Source organism: Macaca fascicularis, chromosome 16, assembly GCF_037993035.2.
Source record: "Macaca fascicularis isolate 582-1 chromosome 16, T2T-MFA8v1.1".
Lineage (NCBI taxonomy): Eukaryota > Metazoa > Chordata > Mammalia > Primates > Cercopithecidae > Macaca > Macaca fascicularis.
The window spans coordinates 20,844,279-20,871,297 of record NC_088390.1 but is presented as its reverse complement, the minus strand read 5'-3'; the positions used below and the strand labels follow the sequence as shown (position 1 = coordinate 20,871,297).

General features: G+C 52.8%; 1 protein-coding gene across 3 annotated transcripts in view; it reads right to left on the bottom strand.

The window, feature by feature from the left end:
* Window positions 1–23,721: 23,721 nt before the first annotated feature.
* Window positions 23,722–27,019, bottom strand: part of KCNJ12 (potassium inwardly rectifying channel subfamily J member 12) — a 40,357-nt gene continuing 37,059 nt past the window's right edge. For all 3 annotated transcript variants that reach the window (XM_065532899.2, XM_005583150.5, XM_015437783.4), the window contains one exon: window positions 23,722–25,790. In XM_065532899.2, coding sequence (XP_065388971.1) covers window positions 24,433–25,790 — 1,358 coding nt within the window. In that variant the 3' untranslated portion in view covers window positions 23,722–24,432. The remainder of the gene's footprint in view (window positions 25,791–27,019) is intronic.

Genomic DNA, 27,019 nt, shown 5'->3' with positions numbered 1-27,019 from the left:
GTTTTTATACAAGATCCAGTGTGAGATCAATGTTATACTTCCATTTTGTCACATTTATGGAGAACTGAGAAGAATCACATTATTTAAAATCCTAGCAAATATGTATAATTCCTTTGGATAATTTTAAAGTGATAGGATTGAATCACACGTGATGCAATTGCCTGGGTCTCTTTTGTTTTTAGATGTATTTATCTCTCACATTGTGAATCTCATATTTATGTGAATAATTATCAGGAGATTTTATTTTTATTATGCATATTTAGTATAAAATGATCGTACAGTGAGTAGTGTGTAAAGTCAAAATAAAATGCCATCCATCACCTCTGGCTCTCATTCCAAGAGATAGTCGTTGGCCATTTCTCGTGCAAATTTCCTGAAGAGTTCTAAGTACATAGAAGATCTATGTACACACACTTAACCTATCCAGGAGTTTGGTCCTCAGTCTTCAGTCATATCCTTTTATGAGATTTATAATTAGTCCCACTGTTTCCGTGGAACAAACTCAACCATGACAATACCTGCATGTCTTTCTATGGACTTGTATGACCGTCATACCAAGAATACTTCTAGGAATCCCAAGTCCTTCCTATAAGATTCTTCTGCTCCGCGTGGTTTCCACCAGGGATGCATAATGGTTTTCAGTGGTGTCTGGGCTGGTGGTAGACCTGGATGGCTGCACTCGGGCCTTGGAAGTGCTGCCCCCAGAGCACCTGCACCTGGCCTCCAGCCTGCTGGTCTCAGGTGATCGGACTTCTTCCATGGAGGCTCAGAGATCATGAAAAGAAAGCTCCAAGAGACAGGCAGGGAAAGGTGCCAGTGTCCTCAGTCCTGGACCAGAAACCATCAGGTGAATCTTTCCCTGCCCTTCAGTGGGCACAGCTGTCTCAGATCCCGCCGTGTTTCCAGTTGAGGGGACGTGACCCCCACCCACCGGCAAGAGGATTGGACACTCAACTCATTCAGCCTTGACTCATCCCGGGTCACACTGACTCAGCCAAGGCCCCCGTTTGCCCCGCCAGGCCTCCAATTTGCCACCTGCTGCTCCCCGACCGAAGCGAGGCCTCCCTAGCCTCGGTTGAATCACTGAGGGCAGTCATTTGCATCCTTGGACACAGGCCCAGGCAGAGTCGTTTAAACACCCACCACGGTTTCCGCAGCCACCAAGTGCCTAGGTTGGGATCCCAGCCCTCAGGGTGGGCCACATCTGGTGGACTTGAATGTTCTATTGACCCTCACTGCCCCCTCCCACCCTGACCAGGCTTCTTCTATACACCTGGGGTGTGGTCTGGGTTTGAGTCTGAACAGGCCCTGTCCAGGGAGAACTGTAGGGGTCACCCCGTGGTCCTGAGCTGTCTCATTTTTCCTTTCCTCCTGCAGGTGGCCGACAGCAGGACTCCCTAGGGTCTCCGCGTCTGAGCTGCAAATATTCAAAGATGCTTTAAGGACCATTTGTATTCACGTTTTTCTTTCTTTCTGTCAGTTTCAAGACTTTTTAAATATTAGCGAGATTAACCTTCTATCTGCTGCAAACACTGTCTCCCAATTTTTTACTTGTATTTTGCTGTCATTTATGGTGTTTTTGGCCACGTAAAAAGGTTTCGTTTAGTATTTATGTATTAATTTGCCAGTTCATTCTGTGAGTGCATCAGATTCTTTGAAGCATAATGATAAAAGCGCCCAGGTTTTCACAGCATTACTCATGTTCGCATCTAGTTCTTACATGGTTTCGGTTTCCACATTTAAATCTCCAATCGATTGGAGTTTGACCTTGTGTGACACGTGAGATGTGTACCCAATCTCGTTGTTTTCAGGATGGCCATCTAGTTTTCCCAGCACCATTTATTTAAAAGTCCGTCTTTTCCTCAGTGATGTGACATGATGCCTTTATCATATACCGGATTCTCACACACAGCTGGGATATTTCCAGGCTTTGTAGTCATGGGTCTGCTGGTCTATTGCTGTGCTGTATATGATGGCTTTAGTAGAGAGACTTTCTAGTATATTTTAGATCTGGTAAAATGTGTGTGTGTGTGTGTGTGTGTGTGTAGATATAGATATATATAATTGAGTTAGCTGCCTTCAACCCCGGTTCATTTTTTTTCAAGGTGTTCCTGGCTCCAGTGGAAAGGAGAAACTTAGTCTTTTTGTATGTACTAATTTGCTCTGGGGACCCTCACATCCCTGTTGCTTTGTGATAGCTTTATGCCTAGCAATAGAAAGGTTTTCTTTGCACCCTCTGGAACCTTTGTAAATGCTTTGCGCTTCTTTTCTTTGAATATTTGGCAAAAGAATCATTCCAATGACTGCTTTGTAGTCAGTGTGGTGTTTGAAAGGTTTGTGTGCTGTAGATCCAGGAAACCCTGATAGCGAGGCTGTGACAGAGTGTACTTAATTTGCATTCAACTTTCTTTTCATTCCATTCCTTTGTGAGAAAGGGTCTAAAATGGATCTGTGATATCAAAGCCTGTGGGTGGGCCATCGGGTGCAATTGCAGCCTATGCAGCGGACTGTGCCCAGTGGAAATGTTTCCTAGGAACTCACACTGTATTCCCTGTTCCATGCTCTAATTATATGCTAAATTGTGTGCCTCTGAGCAGCAGGAACCCTTGGAAGGTCAAGCGCCCCCTCCAGGGCGGCAGCACCTCTGCCTGAAGACTCAGAGGCAGAATCTGAGGGCAGAGGCAGCAGCAGGAGCTGGGTTGAGGCCGAGGCTGCTTACCTAACCCCATCATGAGAGTAGGAAGAAAATGCGCTAGGAATCTCTTAATCCCACTATTCATTATGACCCTCCCTCCCTCCCACACCTGCAGGGGCTCCCTGCTGCCTGCAGAGACAAGTTATTCAGGGCCTCACCAGGAGATGACTTGGAACCCCTGGGGTCCTGCTGAGCCAGGCCATTTAAACCACATACACTGAAACTTCCTGCTTTTCATCCTTTGCTCCCAGCTCCTCTCCACAACCCCACTTGTCCCGAGACTCTCTCCATGGGACACAGAGGCTGGTTTACTCCCTCCCATCTATGAGTTCTCTTAGAATATCTTTGTGTAAACAAGGTCTCTGTAACTAAATCCTGTTTCCATCTCCCTGCATCAGTGTTCTCTGGCTGGGTGGGCGGAGCTCCTTTGGCTCGGTCCTGCTGATGTCCTTAAAAGCCTCAGCCCATGGAGTCAAAGCCTGGGGCCAGCGGCTGCAGGATTCTAAACACTGTGGGCGCTCAGTTGTGGGGCTGGCTGTGGGACTGTGTGATGGCAAGAAGCATCCAGAGGTGGATGAGGCAGGGATGGGAGGAGCCATTGGAGAGATGGGCAGGACAGCGACCAAGTTCCCCAGGAGAGGCAAGTCTTAGGAATTCAGGAATTCAGCCCCCATGACCGTGGTGAGTGAGGAGGAAGAATGTGGAATTGCGAGACGGGAGATAAGGAAGGCATTGGCCCCAGCCCTGGAAAGCCGTCCCTCCTCCTGTCCTGAAAGCCGACTTCTCCCACCTGGACGTGTGTGCAGTCTCCTCGGGAGGCCCCCAGAGCATGGCTGTACTCTGGCCTGCGCCCTGCCCCATGTAGCACGTCCCTCTTGTCGTTGCCATAGTCACTCTGCAGTCGGGCAGTGGCTTGTGGGGCGTCTCATGCAATAGATGCTCACTCCATTAGGACGAGTACAGTGTCTGTAAATTCCTGCCTGGGTTCCCCTTCCTGTCACACATGCAGAAAGGAAAGTCGTTCCGGGGACTCCGCAAGATTCTCTAATTCCAAGAGAGTGCCCAGGAGCCTGGGAACTTCTAGGCAGGGAGGGGAGGCCAGGAGGCTGACCATGGCCCAGTCAAGTTATTGAAGAGTTTTGAGGGTTCTTTATAGGTTCTGGATGTGGGTCCTGGGTCAGATTCCCAGCCTGTGTTTAGTCATTTCATCCTCCTAAGAGGGTCTTTCATAGAGCACGAGTTATTTTGATGACTTCTGATTTATCCGTTTCGCTTTACAGATCACGCTTTTGCGGTCAAATCTTTACAGATCTTTACCTAGCCCTCGATACCTAACTTTTCTCTTAGAATCCTTTTCCCCTAAAGTTTTCCAGTGCTGCGTTTCACATTGAAGTGTGTGATCCACCTCGAGTGAATGTTTGCACAAGGTGAGGCTTCAGAGTCTAGGTCAAGGGCTCTCTTCTCTGCCTGCCTGCTTGCTGTGCCTGTGATGTGCGATTTCCCTACTTCCATGTGACAGAGAGGCCACCTTTCCTCTGACGAATTGCTTTTGCACATTTGTCAAAAATCAGTTGGGCACTCTAATTTGGGTTTCCATTCTGTCCTGTTGATCGAGGTGTCTGTCCTTCTGCCTATGGGCACACTATTTATTTGCCGTATAATAAGTCGAAATAGGGGCAACTTTATTCTTTTTTTTTTTTTTTGAGTCAGAGTCACGCTCTGTTGCCCAGGCTGGAGCACATTGTTGTAATCTTGGCTCACTGTAATCTCCGCCTCCTGTGGTAAAGCGATTCAGCCTCCCGGGTAACTGGGATTACAGGTGCGTGCCACCACACCCGGCTAATTTTTGTGTTTTTAGTAGAGACAGGGTTTCGCCGTGTTGGCCGGGCCAGTCTCCAATTCCTGGCCTCAAGTGATCTGCCCACCTCAGCCTTCCAAAGTGCTTGGATTCCAGGCATGAGCCACCTCCCCTGGCCTTGTTTTTCAAAATTGCATTAGCTTTGCCAGTTCATTTGCCTGTCCATATGAGCTTGTTTTAAAAGGCAAGTATGCCTACTTTCAGGCAGGGCTGTCTTGTGGTCGGGGGAAGGTGGTGGGCTGTGGGTTAATTTCCATGTCTCTAGCATGGCATTAGCTCCTTCCAGGGGCTGGAGAGCAAACGTGCTACTGGAAGACCTGTGGGGCTCCCTGTGCTCTTTGCCCCACCTGGTAACAGCTTCTCCTTCCACTGCCAGGTGTGCCGGGGCTCTGCTCTTCCTGCCTGCCACTCAGCCTCCCTCCCTGCCGTCAAGACACAGGCTGGGCCAGGAGTGCTGCGTTCCCACACACGGGGCGGGCAAGGGAAGCTCGGGGTCAGCTAAGGCTAAGCTAAGAGTCGCGGAACAGTTCTGGTGACCCCAGCCTACAACTGGGGTGGATGTGATCTCGGGGCACACGTGAAAGCAGTTCTCCTCCCAAATATTCAGTCATGGCCATTGTTCCTCACCCTTCTGAACTTAGAGCCTCGAAACTCCCAAATCTTAGCTCCATGTTTGGGATAGGTAAAGGTTCTGGTCTCTTTTTGCCCTGGAGACTGAATAATAGAGGTGTGACCGTCTGGTTCCCGTGCAGCCCCGGCACCCTGGTGACTGTGCAGTTTGGTAGAACAAGGGCGCAGAAGGACTGACAAGACCAGGTCCTGACACTTGTTCTTTGATGGGTCTTCTCACTGTCTAAGTCCCTGAGTGCTTGGGTTTGTTTGTTTGTTTGTTTGTTTGTTTGTTTTGTATTGGTTTTCTAAAGGCAGTATTCACAGAGACAAGTGAAGAAACCTGGGATGACCATGGGTGTCCCACGCGGCTTCAAACCCCCTGCCAGGTGCTGGTCAGTTTCCAGAAGTCCAAGCCGGCTCTCTGAAACAGCTGAAGCCAACCTTTTCCCCCAGCTCCAGGTCCTGGGATATTCTAAACTTCCCCCAAACTCAGCAGAGAGAGGAAAACACACTGTCCTTCCTTGGTGAAGAAATGCATCCATTCAGGAAGGCTCAGTGTGACTGGCGGTGAGAAGGAAGGCCATCATTTTGCTGGGATTGGGGATGGAGAAGCACTTTCTGGGTGACTCAAGGGAACTGCCAAGCGTGAGCAGGTCCCATGGCCCTTCTGCTCTGGTTCAGGCTGTCAGGGCCTGGCTGGGAAAACATTCCCTAGAAGCCTGGGAGTGGGTAACTGCAAGGTTGCTTGGTTTCTCGGACGCTGCCTGTGACCTTCTTACTGTGGAGCTCTCTGATACTCGGGCACACAGAGGTGCAGCCCTCTGCCCTCTGCTGTGCTCGGGGAGGTTGGTGCCCTGTAATCACAGGGTGGCTCTGCCTGGGCCCTGAGCACCCCCTTGGGTGGACTTCCATGCCTTGTGTTGGCTCCAGGCATGAGCCTGTCGTCCTCTGGAGGCTCCAGGCAATGGCTCACTTGTCTCTGGGTGTCCATATGCCCTTTGCCCAAGAGAGAGCTTTGATGCTCAGTGGGCCTGGGCTCTGCCCAAGGCTTCGTGCCATGGGTGGGTTTACCCTTCCTTCTCTTCAGCACAAGAAAGCACTGACACTAAGTTCCTCTTATTGGATCCCATGGCAGGAACTGGGGTGCAGGACCTGCCCATCTTCTTGGGCGAGGGATCTCGAGTCCTGCATGCCTGTTTCTCTGCCCACTGCTAAGGGTCTCTTTGGCTGCTCTTGAATCGATGACAGACTCTCGTCCTTTTTGCTGCTCTCTGCAGCCTGCGGAGCCTCTGCCAGCCTGTGAGCAGAACGAGAAGGGACATTCTCACAGCCTGTTCGCCACGGAATCCAGGAGGCAGGTCCGTCTCGGTGAGTTTGAGATCCTGAGAGAGTGGGATTAAGAATCATGTGATCGGCCGGGCGCGGTGGCTCAAGCCTGTAATCCTAGCACTTTGGGAGGCCGAGATGGGCGGATCACGAGGTCAGGAGATCGAGACCATGCTGGCTAACACGGTGAAACCCGGTCTCTACTAAAAAATACAAAAAATTAGCCGGGCGAGGTGGCGGGCCCCTGTAGTCCCAGCTACTCGGGAGGCTGAGGCAGGAGAATGGCGTGAACCCAGGAGGCGGAGCTTGCAGTGAGCCGAGATCCGGCCACTGCACTCCAGCCTGGGCGACAGAGCGAGACTCCGTCTCAAAAAAAAAAAAAAAAAAAAAAAAGAATCATGTGATCAACAATCTTACATGCATTTTATTGAGATCTGTCTCATTTCCATGTTACTCACTTTTAAAATTGATTGATCCTGTGTATAGTGTAGTTGGAAAACTAAATAAAAAATAAATACATACATACACACATAAAAATTGATTTTAAACATACGGTCTTCTGATCCTTCTCCACTGATCTCAAATAAAGAATTCTTTTCTACATGGATTTCTAAATTGTGGGGCACGGAATCTCAGCTGTTCAGGCACATGCAGGCTGCATTCTGCAGGGTCTAGCCCCTGAGGACAGCTCCTGTGGGTCCCACCAGCCTTGCAGAGGCCAGCAGCACTATCCAGCCCAGCCCACCAACAGGGAATGGCATGGCCCAGAGACTCCCGCAGTGGGCAGGTGGCAGGGGGCAGGGAAACTGGTCCACAGCCTGCACTGCAGTGTGGGGCCTCACCCTGGAAGCCTGATCCATGCCTAGCAGGTGCTCCCTGCTCAATCTATTCTAGACTACTGCCCTGCTCAACCTCTGCCCTGCTCAACCTGTTCTTGACTACTGATGTTTAAATCTCCCAAGAGTTCCCATCTCTAGGTCTTTCCATCCCAATAATAGATTTAGAAAAATGGGAGTTGGGAAAGGAAGATGAAAGCCTACTGCTTCAGTGGACAACCCCTGGGTTTCACACATTACCTGATTTGGGTACATGTTTTTTCCAAACTGGCAAATGCGGACACCACCGAATGCAGTGAGATGGCAGAAAGATGATCCCAACGCCATACAAATGAAAAAATGGAACCAAAGCTCCAGGACTCACTAAAATTCAGGAGAAACCAAACAAAATGCTTCATTATCTGAAGCTCTCACAGTAACCTCGGGCACCTGAGCAGAGAATGTGCTCTCGTGACTAGAGTTCAGGCCCACATCACAGAGCGGCAGGATGGTCACGAAGCATCCTGAGCTCAGGGAGGGGATGAAGGAGGCAGGTGAACCCTCCCCACCATCCAGTCCAGCAGATCGCCCAGTCCGCCGGGCCACCAGATCCTCATATCATTTGTCACTGGAGAAACAAAACTCAAATGAGATAGCACTTCACACCTACTAGGATACCTGTAATGTTTTTAATGGAAAATAACAAGTGTTGGCAAGGATGTGGAGAAATTGGAACTCTTGTATATTGCTGGTGGGAATGGAAAATGGTGCATCCGCTGTGGCAAACAGTATGGAGGTTCCTCAAAAAGTTAAACATAGAATTACCATATGGCCCTGCATTTCCACGCCTAGGTATAATCCCGAAAGCATTGAAAATAGGGACTCAAACAGATACTTGCATGCCAGTGTTAATAGCAGCATTGTTCATAACAGCCAAAAGGGGTAAACTACCCAAGTGTCCAGCATCAGATGACGGAGTGCGTCAAATGTGGTGTATACATACAATGGATTGTTATTCAGCCGTAAAAAGAATGAAGTCCTGGCCGGGCGCGGTGGCTCATGCCTGTAATCCAGCACTTTGGGAGGCCGAGGTGGGTGGATCACCAGGTCAGGAGATCGAGACCATCCTGGCTAACATGGTGAAACCCCGTCTCTACTAAAAAAAATACAAAAAAAATTAGCCGGGCGTGGTGGCGGGAGCCTGTAGTCCCAGCTACTTGGGAGCCTGAGGCAGGAGAATGGCGTGAACCCTGGAGGCGGAGCTTGCAGTGAGCCGAGATCACACCATTGCATTCCAGCCTGGGCCACAGAGCGAGACTCCATCTCAAAAAAAAAAAAAAAAAAAAGTCCTGATACACACGACTACGTGGATGAAGGATGCTGAAAAAATGATGCTAAGTGAAACAAGCCAGTCACAAAAGGCCACATGTTATGTGATTCCACTTACACAAAACAGCGAATGTCTTAGTCTGTTATGTGTTGCTATAAAGGAGTACCCGAGGCTAGGTAATTTATAAAGAAAAGAGATTCATTTGGCTCACAGTTCTGCAGCCTGTACAGGAATCATGGCACCAACACCTGCTTCTGGTGAGGCCTCAAGGAGCTTCCACTTGTGGCAGAAGGGAAAGGGGAGCCAGTGTGCACAGAGGTCACAGGGCGAGACAGGAGACAAGAGAGAGAGGGAGGAGGTGCCAGGCTCTTTTTCACAACCAGCTCTCCTAGGAACTAGTAGAATAAGAGCTCTCTCACACTAAGGGAAGGCATTAATCTATTCACGAGGAATCCACCCCCATAACCCAAATACCTCCCATTAGGCCCCATTGCCAACACTAGGGATACATTTCAATGTGAGATTTTTAAGGGGTCAAACATGCAAACTACAGTACATAGAATAGGTGGATTCTCCCCTATTGAATGCTACCAAACATTTAAAGAAGAATTAAAGTCTATCCGTTCCCCTCCAGGTGGCTGTCTTCACAACATGGCTTTTCCTCCTTCAAGACCATCAGGAGAAGAGCCTGTATCTTCGCATCTATGGAAATCGTCTTTGTCATGTGATGTGCCATAACCACGGGAGTGACATCGCATCACATCCCAGGGCCACTGCTAAGGAGAAGGGTGAAGACCATGACCCTCATCTTCAAATTCTGCCCTGCCTGGCTTCCACTCGTCCTCTTCTAAATCCATTTTAACTCATTCCTTTGGTGCCTGTTTTTACTGCCTAAATTTTGGCAATAAAGGGAGGAATAAAAACACATCTTTTTTTCTTCTTTTTTTGAATTCTCATTACATCCACACACAAGAAATGTGTCACATGAAGGAAGTGTATTTAGAATACCAGTTTTCCTATTTGGTTCATGATATTTTTCCAGGGTAAAATTGCCAACAGAATTTGGAAGCCCAAAACAGGACATGATATAAATTAATGCTGGTGATCTGTAAATTATATTTTATTTCATAAAATGGTAAATTTTCCCCTTTAGTCTGGTCAATTTTATGCAATTTGGCACCACATTTTATAAATGTATTACCCTTTTGAACATTTACTGAACTGAATGCACAAAGAGAAGTATAAAAGAAAATCTGGAAGCACTTGTTGGTTTTATTTTAAGGTTGGAAAAGAATATAAAATGGAATGCATGTATTAATTTTGGCATGGGTATATTCATTTCCTGTGGTTGCTGTAACAAATTACCATAAACTTGGTGGCTGAAAACAACAAATATTTATTCTCTCACAGTTCAGAGGCCAGGAGTCCTAAACCTGCCTCACTGGGCTGGAATCAAGGTGTCAGCAGGGCCACGCTCCCTCCACAGGCTTCAGGAGACCCCGATCCTAGCCTCTTCCAGTTCCTAGTGGCTGCTGGCCACCTCCACCCTCTGCCTCCGTGGTCACATGACCATCTCCTCTTCTGTCTGTAGTAAAATCTTCCTCTGCCTCCCTCTGATAAAGACACTTGTGATTGCATTTAGGACCACCAGGGTAATCTATCATAATCCCCCATTTCTCAAGACCTTAATTTAAATCACATCTGCAAAGATCTTTTTTCTGTGTAAGGGAACATTCCCAGGTTCCAGGGGTGAGGGCCTGGATAATTCAGGGGCTGTGATTCCACCCACTGCAACGTGTCTTCTCTGACCCTGCTTGAGTGTGCCGGCCAAGGACTGCTGCCTTGTCATCCATTCGTATTAGCGTCTGCAGCATTTGGCAATATGGTGTTTCTATTGAGAGAAAGTCATAATCAAGTAAAGTTCTTTTTTTTCCTTTGCCTCAGAGAGAAAAATCTCCATTCCACTATTTTCTCAGATGAGCTGCTTTTGGAAGGCAGGGAACATGGCAGCATCAGTGAATTCCACAAGCACTAACCCATTGCCACATTCCTTTGATATAAAGTGGCTTCCTGAGTCAGAGCAATTCTGGGTGGGACACCATGATGGTGAAAAGCTCTGTGGTTAACAGATCATACTGCCATGGAAGCATTACAGGCAGAGAAGATAAGCCCATATTCAGAGTAAGTGCCTCTTCCAGGGAGAATATCTGGCTGCCCTCTTCATCCTGGAAGTGATCAGATGCAATCAGTCTGCCACGGGGATCCTGGGAAGCGGTGTCACCTCTGGCTTTTCCTTGGCTTGTAGATGGCGTCTTCTCCCTGTGTCCTCACATGGTTGACCCCTCTGTGCACACCTTCATCCTAATCTCTTCTTATGAGGACATCAGTCTGGTTGAATTAGGGTCACCCTCATCACCTCACTCCACTTTAACTACATCTTTAAACAACCCATCTTCAAATGCAGTTACATTCTGAGGCACCGGGTTAGGGCTTCAACATATGAATTGCAGGGACACAGCCCATGGCATGAGGCAAACAGCTCCCTGGCATTTGGTGGGCGAGCGCAGGAGGAGCCAGGGGTGGCAAAGTCTTTTGATAAGTGGGGGATGATTCAGATGAAAGGGACAGAAAATGCAATTTAGAAAGTGGAGTTCAGGTGCAGACTCATCGCGGGAGCTGCCCTGCGTTCTCGGGTCGTGCAGGCTGGCATCTAATGCCAACTTTCTCCTGTCCATCAGCGCCTGTAGCCTCCACGTCCTCCTCACCCATGGTGGCCTCCACAGACCCCACTCAGCCCCTTCCATCAGCACCACCTGCTCCCCATCTATCACTTCTTCCTGGGAGAGCCCCACTCTCCGTCTTTTCTAAGCCTGCTTCATAGTAAGTGGCTGAAACCTGTGGGATAAACTCCCATGAGGTTGTAGATTCTGCTGCCATAAATGTATGGTCTGACCATTGGTCAACTCCAACACTGTGTGGGAACTGTCCATCCGTCCGTGCGTCCATCCACCCATCTGTCTGTCCATTCATCCATTACATACAAATTCGGTAAGTGCCTTCCTTATGAGCTAGAATGTCTGTGCACAAAACAGACAACGTTGGCTGTGTTTGGAGCTTACATCAGAGATCTCCAAACTTTTTCTATAAATGGTGAGATATTAAATATTTTAGGCTTTATAGGCCATATGGTCTCTGTCACAGCTACTCAATTCTGCCATGGTTTTGCAAAAGCAGCCATCAACAGTTCATGAACAATTCATGAAATGAGTGTGGTTCTGTGCCAAAGGACATTGGGATTTCATTTCACGTTCACGCATCATGAATACTATGCTTCATTTAAAAAGCACAAAGGAAGCCTTCCTTTGACCCTAAAGAGCCATGTTATCTGCACATTACACTTGCTTTGATTCCTCCTGTTTGTGTCTTCATGCTGCCATTGTGGGTACCTAGCACACTGTCAAATAAGGCTTTATTGCCTCTTAGCTCACGTAACAAAAATACTTCTGTCTTGTAAGTTCCCTTGTTTAAAGAGAAACGCGCTTCATCTGATTTATATGTATCAGTCTATTCCAACTTAATCTGGAGTCTTAAAAATTAAGGATGGCCAGGTGTGGTGGCTCACGTCTATAATCCCAGCACTTTGGGAGGCCTACGTGGGAGGATTGCTTGAGGCCAGGAGTTCAAGACCAGCCTGGGCAACACAGCGAGACCCTGTCTCTAAAAAAATTAAGGATGCATTTTTTGAACATATACTTTACTATTTTAGAGATGACAGTTTTACTTTTGTCTCTTAAATACTGATGAATCGATGTTTAATTGTTGCCAGAGTTGAATGAAGAGCCCATGTTACTGGTGGTGGTGTCAGTTGTTGCAACTAGTTTAGACACTGCTTAATCACTTATCTTCCAAATGTCATTCTCTTTGCTTAGCAAATGTATTTCTGTGAATGTACAATGAGTAAATAATGAAACATAAAGGAAAAAAGACAAGCTTAAAATGGGAATCTCAGTAAAATATTCATTCTGTTTTGTTATTTACTGCCTAACCTGACCCCACTGGACCTTCCATGCTTTTAAAGTAAATTTTTGTGATTTTTCTACCCTAATTTGAATAACTTCACTGTGTCCTCTGATATCTCGTTGCTGGAAAAGATATTTGGCAGACTGAGTGCTGGTAAAAATAAGACTTCACTGTATTCATCAAGGATGTGTGGGCCTGCTACAGATCCTGGAGTCATGTCAATTTCACAAATGCACAAGAGCCAGACATCAGTGCCTGGAGTTGAGTCCCTTACGGTGTTCCCCAGATGAAGCAATATATCCCGATGACTAGCGTTTTCCTGGCCTCCACGGGTTCCGGTTGGGATCCCTTGCCTAGATACATTCCAGGAAAATGGCTTCAGGGTACAATTATCATGAAAGTTTCCCCTTAAACCCAAACAAGCAAAAATAAAACAAATAAAAATATGGAAAAGTTGATGTATGTGCTTAGTCAAACAGTCAAAGAGCAGGAAGTATTCTCTTCCCACGTTAGTGTTGAGATTCACATGGTTTGGCCCTTTATATCACTTGAACATCATGAAAATGGCAATACTGAGCCCAGAATCTAAGACTTACAATTAATAGTGGGGTTCACTAATGGCTCCTTTTGGGGCCATGACTTCCCTCTGCCATTTTCTGAGCAGAGTGCCTTCACTGCAAGCCCTCACAGAAAAACCCTTTTGAAAGGCAGACAATGCAACATGTGCCACATCCCAGTGTAGGTCAGCTGACTTAGGACTCGCAATGCTTTCATGGATTCTATCCACGTCAGCACCAGGATTTTCACTGCTGAAACCAGTTCAGGCAAACACACACACACCCAGGTCACACAGGGAAAAACACAGTGGAATACACACACACACACACACACACACACGACACAGGATGGCTTCACGGCCAGCTAACCCAAACTCTCCCAGGACTCATTTGTGGCTCCAAGTTTTCTGTTACCCCAGAAAATAATAAAAGTGACTCTAGCTTCCCTTTCTCCAGTCACCCGCCCCAAGTTCTCCAATGCAGACCCTGTTCCTCCCTTAGCATGAATGTTCCGGAAACAGATGTGGCTCCACGCCCCAGCTCATCTGCATGTCCCTGCACCACCATTTCCCAGGCATGACCATGGGAAAAAGTGCGGGCCACAGCCGGTTCAGAGCAAGGGGGACGGGACGCTGATGAGAGCTGCCCAGGCCTGGGACTGGGCTCTGATTTTTGTCCTTTTTAAATGTACATTCCTGCTTCTTGTCCATAGCTCTTCACTGGCCAGTCTCCCCAGTGGAAAGGCAGGGGCTTTTGATTTGGGTCATTTCAGCCAAGGGCCAGCCAGGGGCTGGCGAGGGCCTGGGGTGCAGAATCACTATGGATGTGTATGCTATGTAACTCAGGGTAAAGTGTAACTTGGAAATAAAATATTCCGTAAGTCAGGAGTTATTTCTAGTCAGTAAAAAAAAATTCAATAATTAATTTTGCACATTTTAATGAAAATACAGTCAATACGAGCCATCCTTCATAATCCCTGCAGATGGTCTTCCTCAGGCAAGCTCAGAGTTTCCTGTTTTCTCTGTCCTCCTCCTCCCCGCTCCCCAGCACACATCCTACTCCAGATGATAAGCACTGACAGGCCTCTTGAAACCCTTTACCACCTTTACATGGCCCACATCACCTGGAGAGCACCCTTTTCCCAACTCAGGAAATGGCCCGGGGTGCACAGCAGCCCAGCCTGCCTTCCTGGGTCCCTGCCAGGAGGGATTTCTGCAGCCACTTGGGCAGCAGTGGCCGCTGAAGGGATGTGTGGAGCAGGGCACTGAGCTAGAGGAGTCATCTCTGACTCCAAAGAGGACATAAGCCAATGCCAACGCCATAGATCCAAGATCTAGGAGAATGCCCCAAAAAATCAGGACAGGCTATTCCATGCACTCGTAAGCCACGACATCTGTCTGCACTTCTGTCTGTGTCCACCTGAGAGCTACCCTGAGCTCCATCCATTCACTTACGCATCTTTCAATCTTTACGGCATCTTTCTGTCTACCTGTTGCTCAATTAGTGGATATTTGTCTCTGTCTCCACTTTCTGTCTGTTAGTCCACTTCTGTTTCTCTGCCTTTCTGCTCATCCAACTGTCTCTTTTTATCTGTGTGTCAATCTTCCTGCCAATTTGCCTCTGTCATTCCCAATGCCTCCCACCCCCGTGCCCTCCCCCAACCTCACCTTGCCACATCCTCGGTGTCCAGGTGTCTGATGTCTTTAATGTCTCAGTTACTCGGCTCCGTCCACAGCTGGTGACTCCCCAGTCTCAACCTGCAGACCCAACCTCTCCTCCAATGTGTCTGAAATCCAGACAGGTTGGTGGCTCTACATACAAGGTTTTTGTGGCAACTTCTTTTTCTTTCCCCCTTTTAAAAAAAATTTAAGGTGTAACTTACCTATACTCGTCCTTTGCTGTGCACCATCCTGTGAGTTTTGACAAAGTGCACATATCCACGTAGCCGTGATCAAGACGCCAAGCCCCAAAACTGCCTCCTGTCCCTCGTGGTAACCACACCTCCACCCCAGCCCCTGGCAGCTATGGATGTGTTCCCTGTCCCCCACCCCGTTCACAGCTTCCATGGACACACATGGGACCCACAGCAGGATGTGGCAAGGCCTGGCTCCTTCTGCTCCTCCGCTTCCTTTGGGACACGCTTGTGGTGCCAGGTGTCAGTATCCTCCCTTCTCCCTGCTCAGGACGCTTCCATCTCGGGGTGGGCCACGGCTTGCTTGCCCCCTCACCAGGTGAGGCACAGGTGGACCACTTCCTTGTTTGGGTGATTACTGGTAAAACTGCTATAAACATCCACTTACAAGTTTTTGTGTGAACATGAGTCTCATTTCTCTTGAGTAGTACCTACTTGGCAAATGGTGGGATTGTCTGACAAGTGCATGTTTATCAAGAAACTGCAAACCAACCTCCAAAGTGGCTGTGCCTTTGTTTCCATTTTAAAGCATCCAGAGAGGCCATCACTCTCCGCAAGCTTCTCCTCGCTAGTCCTGCCCATCCACCTGGCTGCTCCCACCCAAGTCCACAGACCAGCCTGGATGCCGCAGCGTTTCCTCGGGCCCCTTCTTTGGCTGCACATTCAGCCTCCTACCCTGGCCCCAGGGCCCTCCTCCCTGGCCTGCTTCCTACATGGCAACAGGAATGATCCTGAAAAGTCAAACATGTCAGGGGTCTTTCTTGCTCCCATCACACTTGGAGTCAGCAGATCCCAGCCCAAACCCCAGCCTATTCCTCCTCCCTGGCTCTAACTGGCCCAGCCCCAGTGGCCTTCCCTTTCTCCTCCAGCCACAGAGCACCAGTCCAGGGTTGCCCTGCCTGGGAAGCTTGTCCCCCAGATCATGGCAGCAAGAGAGGAAAGCTGGTACTCAGGCAGTGCCCATGTGCCGGGCACTGCCACAGGCGGTTGCCTACTTCTTACCCGTGGCTTTATGATCATCAGCCCCATTTTACACAGGAGAAGACAGGCGCAGAGAAGTTAGTGCAACCAAGGTCTTCAGAGTCCTCAGTTGCCCTCTCTGAGTGGCTCCAGGACTGGCATAGGGTCATGTCCAAGAGGACCCCTAGCTTTCATTCCCTGCTGTTCACTTGTCCATGGCATTCATAGTGTTTATGGCTTCTGGGCCAAGCACAAAGGGAGTGCCCTGTATCGACCATGAAGTGAAACCCACGACCCACCATGGCAGCCTCCAAACAAGTGCAGGGTGAAGGCCTTGGACTGTCCTGGTGCTCCGTAGACAGCACCCCATCTTCCCTCAGGCCCAGAGGACTTGGGGGCAGGGGGTTGGGGTGGGCAGGAGTGCTCTGACTCTGAGGTTCAGTACCAGATTCAAGAAATTACTCTGGCCCAGCCCAGCCCCTGTGGCCTGAACTCCCTCAGGGTCTGGGGTAAGCCTCGGGGCACGTGCATTGGGAAATGAGAAGCGTTCAATCTCAACGGCACCTCACTCTCAGAGTTTTGCAATTTCTTCCTTTACAGACAAGGGTGAGCAGTGCCCAGTGATTGCTATCCTGTTGCCCACAGATCAGGAGGCATTCCCACGCCCTGTGACGTTGCTGGCCCCCTTGCGAGGGGCTGCGTTCACCAGCCAGGGATGCAGGGGCCATCAGCATGTCCGTGAGGAAGTAGGGCCATTGGTATACCACCAATGTATTTGTTCATATTTTGATAACTGCATTTCAATAAAACAGATTTCCTTGGAAACTCTATGTGTTTTACTTTTCGCTTTTTGAAATGTTATTCTGACAACACAGTGGATCCCGGTCAGTGGGTCCCTAATCTGAGGCTGGAGTTGCTTGTGTGGCCCACTCCCCAGCACCTCTGGCATTAGCTGTGCAGAGGAGCCCCTGGGACCCCTTGTGGACCCTGTCTCTTCCTGCTCCCGGTCACTGGTGGTTACCTCCCTACCCTGCCCTGCAGCAGGGTCCCCGGCACCCCAGGGATGAGCCCACACTGCACCGACTCTGGCTTGGAGGTCCTTTTACATCTTGGAGCAGCTAAGGATTTACTGAGCGCCTACTGGGTGCTGGCGCTTGCAGTTCTGGGGGCTGGGATCCAGCCATGGACAAAGCAGAGCAAAAAGTCCTGCTATCAAGGGCTGACATTCCGGGGTAGGCAAGGCAGCCACGATGTGGCTATGGTGGAGGCCAGGGAGGGTCTGGGAACAGGACTGAGGCTGGGCCCTGCACAGGGTCCTCAGGCTCTCAGTGACCCGCCCACCCCAGCCAAGCCTGCTAACTCCCACCACAAGGCCTTTGGTTGTGCCTGTCCCTCTCCCTGGGAAGCACTTCCCCGTGTGCCTGGCAAACACCCACTCATCCCGCAGATCCCAGAGGAACTGTCACTTCCTTTGGGAGGTCCCCGGTCCCTCCAGCCAGGCCTCCCTGCCTCGGACGTAGCCCCTGCATGTGTCCCGCTGGAGCCCGGGACCACGATGCTCTGTATCTCCTTGCTGCAGTGGACATCGCTGGGGCCACCCAGATCCGGATCCTGGGAGGAGTGCCCGTCTCCCCACTACCCTTCTCTGGAGAATAGTCCTGGATCCATAGGGGCCACCTCCTCTTCCAGGGTGGCTGCAGGCGAGGGGTGGCTGCAGGCGAGGGCTGACTGATGAGCGCAACAGCCGTCCTCGCCGCCCCCCCCAACTCCACCTAAGGAGGACATCCCCTTGCCCCTCTTCACACTTCTCGGAGTGCCAGACAGTGATGGGCTCCAGTGGCACCCACATTCCTCCTCAGCTCCTTCCTGCCCGGGCTGCTCCCCTCTCCCCTATCCTTCCTCTGCACCAGAATCCCCACTTCTAGAGGACTCGGGCCCAGACTGTTGCTCACCATCTGCTGGGCCTGGCTTCCTTCCCACCTGGCCCCTGACGCCCACAGTGGTGGCTCATAAATACTTGTTGAAGGAATGAATGGAGCTCTTGTTCCGTAGAGGGAAACTGAGGCCCAGTGTTGGCCAGTCATAAACACTTAAGGGCAGAGTCCAGAAGCCAGGCCATCCAGGTCCCAGTCCAGCTATGGGTGAAAGGGGGGCCGCCTTCTATGTTTTCTTGGCAGCACGGAGGAGAAAAGCGGGTGGAGTACTCAGAACCTTCCATGGGCTCAAGTCGCCTTCAGCACAAAAGCCCTCACCGGCTCTGTTCCTGGTTTCCAGTTCCAGCTGCCCCAGGCTGGGCTGCTCTCCCCTGGGCGTGGCCGGTGGCTGGGCCCCAACCAGGCTGGGTCAGCAAAAAGGGGGCCTCAGGTGGCAAGACCTGTAGAGCCCTCTGTGTGGGAGAGACGCCTGCAGGGCCCACACTCCCCATCCAAGCACATACGGAGCTCCTCCGTGCCCTGCTCCTGGCGCTGGGCACCAGTGGGGAACGAGAGACAGTCCCTGCCCTGCAGAGCTCGCAGCCTGGTGAGGGCAGCAGACAGCAAGCCTCGGGGTGACGGCTGCCTCCGGAGGGAGCATCTGCCATCCCTCACACTGGGTCCAGGAAGCTCTAGACTCGAAAATTGAGGGGCTGGATCTGCTGTGACCCGAGGGGAAAGTGTCAGGCAGAAGGAAGGCATGCACGAAGGTCCTGGGGTGGGGGGACATGTGGAATGTCAAGGAACTCAAGGGACAGGGTGCCTGCAGCAGAGGGGCAGGAGCGGGAGGGAGAGCAGGGAAGGGTGTGCTGCACGGGACGGGCTTGCAGAGGTGAAGCGGGCGGGGAGCAACTGGGATTTTATTCCCAGTACTGGGGAGAAGCCAGGGAGGGTTTCAGGCAGGGGGCTGCAAGACCTGATTCTGGTTGTAAGATCACTCTGGGCTGGGGGCGGTGGCTCACGCCTGTAATCCCAGCACTTTGGGAGGCCGAGACGGGGGGATCACAAGGTCAGGAGATCGAGACCATCCTGACTAACACGGTGAACCGCCGTCTCTACTAAAAATACAAAAATCAGCCGGGGGCGGTGGCGGGCGCCTGTAGTCCCAGCTACACGGGAGGCTGAGGCAGGAGAATGGCGTGAACCCGGGAGGCGGAGCTTGCAGTGAGTGGAGATCGCGCCACTGCACTCCAGCCTGGGCGACAGAGCGAGACTCCATCTCAAAAAAAAAAAAAGAAGATCACTCTGGTGCTGGATGAAGAGTGAGCTGAAGGGGGTGAGGTGTGTCCTTGGGGGCCCCCACTGCTGTTGGGGAGCACATGGACAGCTCTGATCTGGGCTGTGATTCCTTCCGAGTTGTGGGGGTCCTCCCTGCAGACTGGTTTTAGGAAGGGCAAAGTGGAGATGAGTCCAGGGCAGGCTCCAGCTGGGGCATCCCTCCACTGGCCGAGACCACAGCCCAGCCCTGGTCACCAGCAGGTGGAGGCCCTGAGGTGTCCAGTGCCCAGCAGGGTGGCAGCATCTGGGTCAACTGACCCAAGGGCCCAGGGCCTGGCTTAGATCCCAGCTTGAGGAACTATGCTGTGAGGGCCTCGAGCAAGTCCCTTTGCTTCCCTCAATGAACCTCCTCTAAAACATGTTAGCAGGGCCTCTGAGGCCTGCTGAGAGGGGCCAGCTCAAGATCAAGGGCGGGGCCCGACAGACCTCAAACTTCAAGTCCGCAGACGCTCAATGAACACTCACAAGCTCTCCAACCCCATGCCAGCTCTACCCGTTTTAAAGCAGATTCTGAGTTGGGCTCACGTCATCCCTGGAGAGGCAGGGAAGTGCACAGAAGTCATGCAGACCTGGGGTTAGGCCTGGGCTGTGTGTTCTTGCTGTGACCTTGAGCCAGAGCAGCGCCTCTGCGTGTCCCTCAGGAAGGCAGGCAGTGCCAGTGCAATCTGACTTAGCAGGAGGCAGGCACCGAGGAGCACTCACTATGTCAGGGTTCTTTCTCCTTCTTTCCAACAAATCTGCCAGCTGGCCATTCTTATGAACACCCCCTTTTTGCAGATGGGGAGACCGAGACCAGAAGGGGAAAGTAATTCACTGGCGGTCCCCCAGCAAATGAGTGGCCTGGATTCTGACCCAGCGTCCTTTGCGGCATTCGCACAGCCAGGACAGAGCACCTAGAGACTCTATGATAAATATTTGTTGAGCACCAACTGGGGCCAGGGCCTCATGCCTATCAGTCAGGGCCGTGGGAATGGCCCGGAGGTCTTGAGTGGAGTGGAGACAGATGCCACCGTGTTTTGGCCCCAGTTGGCTTAGATTCTGCTACTGGGGTCCCAGGAGGGCTCCAGAGTCAGACAGGAGGTCCCCACCAAACCCAAGCCACCTCCAGGGTCCCCCTGTCATCCCAAGTCCAACCCAAGGGAATTCCCACTGGGAAGCCTTCATGACCCTCTAGGCTCTGGCACCCAAGCCCCTTCTCCACGTTCTGCCATGCACGGCACCATCACCCGGGAATGACTCGGGCAGGGGATTCTTATCTGGGGTTGTCTGGAATCATCATCTAAATCCTGCAGGAAGAGGGTTCCCCGAGTCCTTTGCTGACGCAGAGGAGTGGAGAACTCTCCACTCACATAGTTTGGGAAGGGAAGGAATTCTCTCCCCACAAGTCCTTACTGAAGACCTTGGAGATCTGAGCCTGAGCTTCAAGGTACAGATGAAAGTCTAGTTTCCAAAAAATAGGCCATGTGTGTTCCCCCACCCCACCCCAGGCTTGTCTCGTCACCTCAGTGGAGACACCAGCATGCTCTGAAACTCCTCAGCCCCTGCCTGCTACAAGCTGGAGCAGGGCTTCCCCTCCTGGGAAAGGAGTTGCCCGTCTCAGGTCAACTGAGGAGGTCAACTGGGGCTGGGGAGGGCGCTGCTGTAACAGCAGGCACCCAGCACATCTTTGCAGAAGGAAGACAAGGCGGGAGGCTCGGCCCCGCCACCTGGGAGGGGTGACATCATGGGACAAGCCCTGTGTGCTTGCTGGAGACCACTGGGAGCTGTGAGGAGGCTGAGTTCTGTTTCACCTCCCAACAGCTGCCGCCATCACCCATGCCCCACCCTCACCCATGAGGAAGCCCCAGGAACCCCCAACCCCAAGGCAGAGGCTGAGGAAGCCGGGCGGACGCCCAGCACGCTGTGGAGCCATGCAGGGGAGCTTCAGAAAACACATCCCGACACAGGGGACCTCAAAGAGATCAAAATGCATTTAATGTGGTCTAGTCTCATCGCCTATGTCTTTAGATACTGCTATGTATTGAAAATAACATGAAAATTCTCCAGTTTCACCATTTAAAATAATTTGACATTCTCTGACCTCACGCAGGGCAGACACCCTGTACAGGGGCCTCCCAACAGTGGCTCCTCCCCGCCCCCCAGGACCCTCTGGGCGGGGACCAGGCAGCACAGCACCAGCAGAGGCTCAGGGGGCGGCCACCGTGCTCTGAGCAGCAGGCACAGGCTGCGCACAGACACACACTCAAGTACACGGGTTCACATGGGCACACACACAGCCTCCTACACACAAGCCGGATGCACACGCTCACCTCCAGGTGCCTCATCCTGGAACACAAGCTCCGCTCAGGCGCAGACGTGCGTAATCAGGGCAGAGGGTCGGGGACCGTGGGGTTCAACTGTGCCAGTGCCCACCCTCATGGGTAGGTGCCCACCCTCACAGGAAACTTCCACACGGACACACCTGTGGGTAGACAGACACAAAACCACCTGCATACACACACACACGTATAGATCACATATCTATATTACTAACCCAGTCATACACGTGAAGAGCCGAGTGGGCATGTGTGCGCCACACATGTATGCTATGCAGGCTCACACAGGCACATGCCTCCACACACACACTCCCCAGGGGCCAAGTCTTCCTCGCTCCTGGCTCGTCCCATCCGCCCTCCCGCTTCAAGTGCACTAAAGAGGGAGACTATTTTGGTCTTTAGCACAAGCAATAAATAAATAAATAAATACAGGGGAAGGAAGAAAGAGGGCAGGAGAATCAAGCATCTGCCTGCCTTTGGGGAGACGAGGTGCTGGGGCTGCTCTCCTGCAGGGTGGGGGCTGGGAGGCAAGGGCACAGACCTCCAAGAGGGCCAGGGGGTGGGCCTGGGGCCCCTGGACTCAACTCTGGGTCAGGGGAGCAGAAGGCTGGCTCACTGGCCCTGGGAGGGCACAGGCCCCTACACCAGCACCAAGTGACCAGGGTCACCACTGTCCCTCAGCATGGCCATCAGGGAGGTGAAGGGTCAAGCTCTCCGCTGCCAACTTCACCCCAGCACCCAGGGCTAAGGCTGAGAAAGCCCCTCAGGCTTCGGGGCCAGGCCTGGGAGCAGGAACCGGCTGAGGCACCCCCGGCAGACCCCGAGAGGAAAGAGCTGTCTCGACGGAATCTTCTATGCCAGAAATGAGTGTGGGGCTGAAGCTGGGGCAGGATGCTGAGTCGGGCCTACTCCAGGGTGTAGGGGCCAGGTGTCTTCACTTCCATGGCCCCAGACCTCAGGGCTGAGTCTTCAGCCGCTGAGGAGCGGAGGAGGTGGAGGGAAGAGGCAGACGCCCCCACCGCAGGCCCCCGGCCCCTCTCTGCCTCCCGCACCCCAGCTGCTCACTGCATGACCCCCTCTGCTCTCTGCCTCAGCTTCCCCACTTGGGCCAGAGTCCTTGGTGCCTTCTGGCTCTGAGCTGTCTCCGGGGCAGAGTTGGAGCAAGAGACACATCCTTTCTGATTACCAGCTTCTGGAGAGGTCCGACTAGAGAGCAGTTTTTCTCCGCGGTCCTGGGAAGGGCCTGGCTCCATCACAGACCTGACCCAACCAGCTACCATGAACAAGATGGAGTGGCAGAGCCAGCGGTGACAACAAGGGGACCCCAAACCTCTTCCTGATGAGGGTGCCACAGTGCCTCGACCTGGGGGAGGGTGGTGGAGGAGCGACCCCGGAAGCCTCGGCAGGAATTCTGTTCCGTGGCTGGTTTCTGATTCAGCTTTGAATGGGCGTGGCACTCCCCGGTCATCCCAGTTGATGGGAGGGGGTGATGATTCCTCTCCTTTCCTAAGATCTTTCCTCTGCCATTCAGCGCTGACCAGGGCCTGGCTGTGCCCTGCCTGGACTCCGCTGTGCTGCCCCAGGTGAGGGAGGGACACGACGTGGTCCTATGGCAGGCAGACCTGGCCCCTGCCACCTTCACAAGGCAGACAGAGGGGCTGGAGGAAATTCAGCAGTGGAGGTACGGGCGGGGAGGGGTGGGACAGGGTCGGGGAGACGAGCGAGCCCAGAAAGAACAGGACAACCCGGAGTCTCTAAGGCACGACTCACACTCTGGGCCCGGTGGGGACAGGGCTGCCAGCTTCCTCCTAGCCTGGGATCCCGACTTCCCTTCCAAGGAGCCATCGCGGCCTATGGCTCCTAACCACCCCTCACTGTGGAAGGGGTGGAGGCCTGGACAGAAACGGAGAGAGAAGCAAAACAGGAAAATCGAGGGTTGGGGGAGGAACCCTCGAAGGTAGGTCCCATGCCTGGCCCTGAGACGCATCTCTAAGGTACAAAGTCAAACTCTAAAAGCTCAAACCAGTTTCTTCCCAGCCCCCACCCACCACCCCAATGACAGTAGAAAGCTTTTCTTATGATCATTAACATGGTCTTGATTTTTCTATCACAAACAGAGCCTAGCTGGTTCGTGAGCTCGACGAAGTGCGGTCCCAGAGCACCCTGCTTGCCCAGGGACTGCGGTGCCCACACACACAGGGAGAGGCCAGTCCCACCTCGGGGAACCCTCTGGAGCCTCCAGCCAGCTGCTGCATCCTGGCAGACCCATGGAATTCTAATTGTTCTTTTTGCCCCCTATGAATTAAAAAATTTTTTTCAATTGCATGGTAATTTTTTTTTTTTTTGTAAACAGTCTCACCCAAGCTAAGGTCGAGAAAGCTGAAACCCGGTGTTTCTCCCCAAGTTAAAAACCAGCAAGGAGCACCGCAGCCGGACAGCCTTGGACAGCAGAGGCTGGGCCCACCGTTGAGCTGAGCTGCTTCCCCGCAGGCTGCAGCTCCATCTTCAGGCAGAAGCCCTGGCCCCTGTGGCCTGGACCCCCAGGAGGCCACTTCTTTGCCCTGAGCCTGCGATAGCCTCTGAGGCCGGGGGCTGCCACTCTGGCTGCCCCCTCTCCGGCCAACCTTCTGAGGCTGTTGCAAATAAACATAAAACGACTAAAACGCTACTGAGTCTGCAACCCAGGGCACCGGGCCCGTTCTGCTCAAACCTGGGGCCCCTGAGCGATGGCGGGGCCTCTCCCCGGCTGGGGGTGGATGCTGCATGTTGGCCAAGGCTGGCTCAGATCTCTGACTCCCTTCTGTAGGGCCGCTGCTCCAGGGCCCCGCTGCCAGCCTGGAGTCTGTCAAAGTCATGCCTGGCCTGGGGGCTGAGGCCGTCCCGGCTTCGGCCGTCCTGGTCTCCGTCCGCCTCATCCTCCTCGTCACGGCTCAGGAAGGCCAGTTCGTTCTCGTAGCAGAAGGAGTTGGCACTGGGCAGCAGGAACTTATTCTCCACCAGATCCTTCGCGCTACAGCGAGGCGTAGAGGGCACCTCATAGGTCTTGTGGAAGTGCGAGTAGTCGATCTTGTACTGGTTCTTCTCCTCAAAGAGCACGGGCTCGAAGCGGTGGCCCCACAGGATCTCGTTGGCCAGGTAGGAGCTGCGGGCCTGGGTGGTCATGGCTGTGGCCTCCACCATGCCTTCCAGGATGACCACTATCTCAAAGTCGTCTGTCTCCAGGTCCTGCCGGCTGATGCCGAACAGCGGGCTGGCCTCGTCAATCTCGTGCAGGATGGTGATGGGCGACACGAGAAAGATGCGGTCCAGGCCCTTGTCGAAGCCCACATCGATGTCGATCTGGTCCAGCGGGATGTACTCGCCCTCCTCGGTGACCCGCGGCTTGATGAGCTGCGCGCGCACATGGGCCTCCACGATGTGGCTCTTGCGCAGGTTGCCCACGCGCCACATGAGGCAGAGCTTGCCGTCACGCAGGGCCACCACGGCGTTGTGGCTGAACAGCAGCGTCTGCGCCCGCTTCTTGGGCCTCGCCATCTTGGCCATGATGGCACCGATCATGAAGGAGTCGATGATGCAGCCCACAATGGACTGGGCCACCACCATGAAGACGGCCACCGGGCACTCCTCCGTCACACAGCGCAGCCCGTAGCCAATGGTGGTCTGCGTCTCGATGGAGAAGAGGAAGGCCGCCATGAAGCCATGCACCTGCATCACACAGGGCGTGCGGCCGCGGCCCTCGGCCGGCTCCAGGTCACCGTGGACCACAGCGATGACCCAGAAGATGACGCCGAACAGCAGCCAGGAGGCGAGGAAGGCCAGCGAGAAGATGAGCAGCATGTAGCGCCAGCGGATGTCCACACAGGTGGTGAACATGTCAGCCAGGTAGCGCTGTGACTTCTCGTCCATGTTGGCGAACTCAATGTTGCACTGTCCGTTCTTCTTGACGAAGCGGTTGCGGCACCTGCGCCGCGTGTGCACCTTGCCGTTGCCGAAGCCGTTGGCGCCTGACATGGTGACCAGGTGCAGCCCGTCCTCCTCCGATGACACGATGCTGTAGGGGTTGGCCCGGCTGGCCGCGGTCATCCCGGGGGTTGGAGGACCCTGGCTTGCCCCCAGGCTACCTCCAGGCAGAGCGGCTCCTGCAACAGAGAGGAGGGCATGTCTGGCTGGGCTGGTGGCTCCAGGCTCCTCCACTCCCGTCCCAGGGCCCCCGGACATGACTGGAGGACACTTCCACCCTGATTGACCCATGAGTGCTCTGGTCTTGCCTAAGCCAGCTCCCCACTCCACCTTCCCAGTGCAAGTGGCCACCCACTTTGTCCCCCCAGCAACTCCAGCCAGAAACCTCAGCTCCACACCTCACTCCCACACCGAGGGCTCTGAAGAGTCTATTTAGGATCTGACCCTTTCTGCCACCCTCAAGGCCTGAATCTCACCAGTGCCTGCCCAGCCAGTTCCGGGGACACCATGCCAGCCTCTCTGCCTCTACCCGTGGCCCCCCAGTCTCCATGCCAGCCATGGAGAGCCTATGGAAGCTGAGTCGGTGCCTGTCCCTCCCCCGCTCAATGCCAGAGGCTCCCCAGGACATGCAGGACCTGCACAGGGAAGCCACTGACCCCTCAGACCTCACCTCCCAGCCTCCTCCAGCAGATTCCCCTTCCGACCACAGCCCCTGGCCCCAGGCTGTAACTCAAATCCACCCTGGACACCCTCCCCCAAGACATCCTGCCACTGCCTCACCACCTTGGCACCAGAGGTCTCCCTGTGCCCCAGGTAGACCCATGTCCCATCCCCGCTATAGCCACCGCACTGCCCTTTCTGAGGGCACAATGGTGGCAGCAATAACAATGTAGCCGGGGGCACTCACCCATCAACCCCACCCTGAGACCACCACTCCCCAAGGGCGGCACGTTTTCTTTTTCTTTTCTTCCTCTTTGTTTTTTTTAAGACTGAGTCTTGCTCTTGTCACCCAGGCTGGAATGCAATGGTGCGATTTCAGCTCACTGCAACCTCCGCCTCCTGGGTTCAAGCGATTCTCTTGCCTCAGCTTCCTGAGCAGCTGGGATTACAGGCCTGCGCCACCACATCCAGTTAATTTTTGTATTTTAAGTAGAGACGGGGTTTCACCATGTTGGCCAGGCTGGTCTCGAGCTCCTGACCTCAGGCGATCCACCTGCCTCAACCTCCCAAAGTGCTGGGATTACAGGTGTGAGATGTTTTCTATTTTGTTTCCTGTTGTCCCTCCTAGGGCCTAGAATGGGGCCTGCCACCCCTGTCACCACCCACTTTGAATACCCCAAGCTGGGTCCCACCACCCTCCTGATACCCACACGCCCCAACCTACAGTGTCCACCCACATGCCATGCTT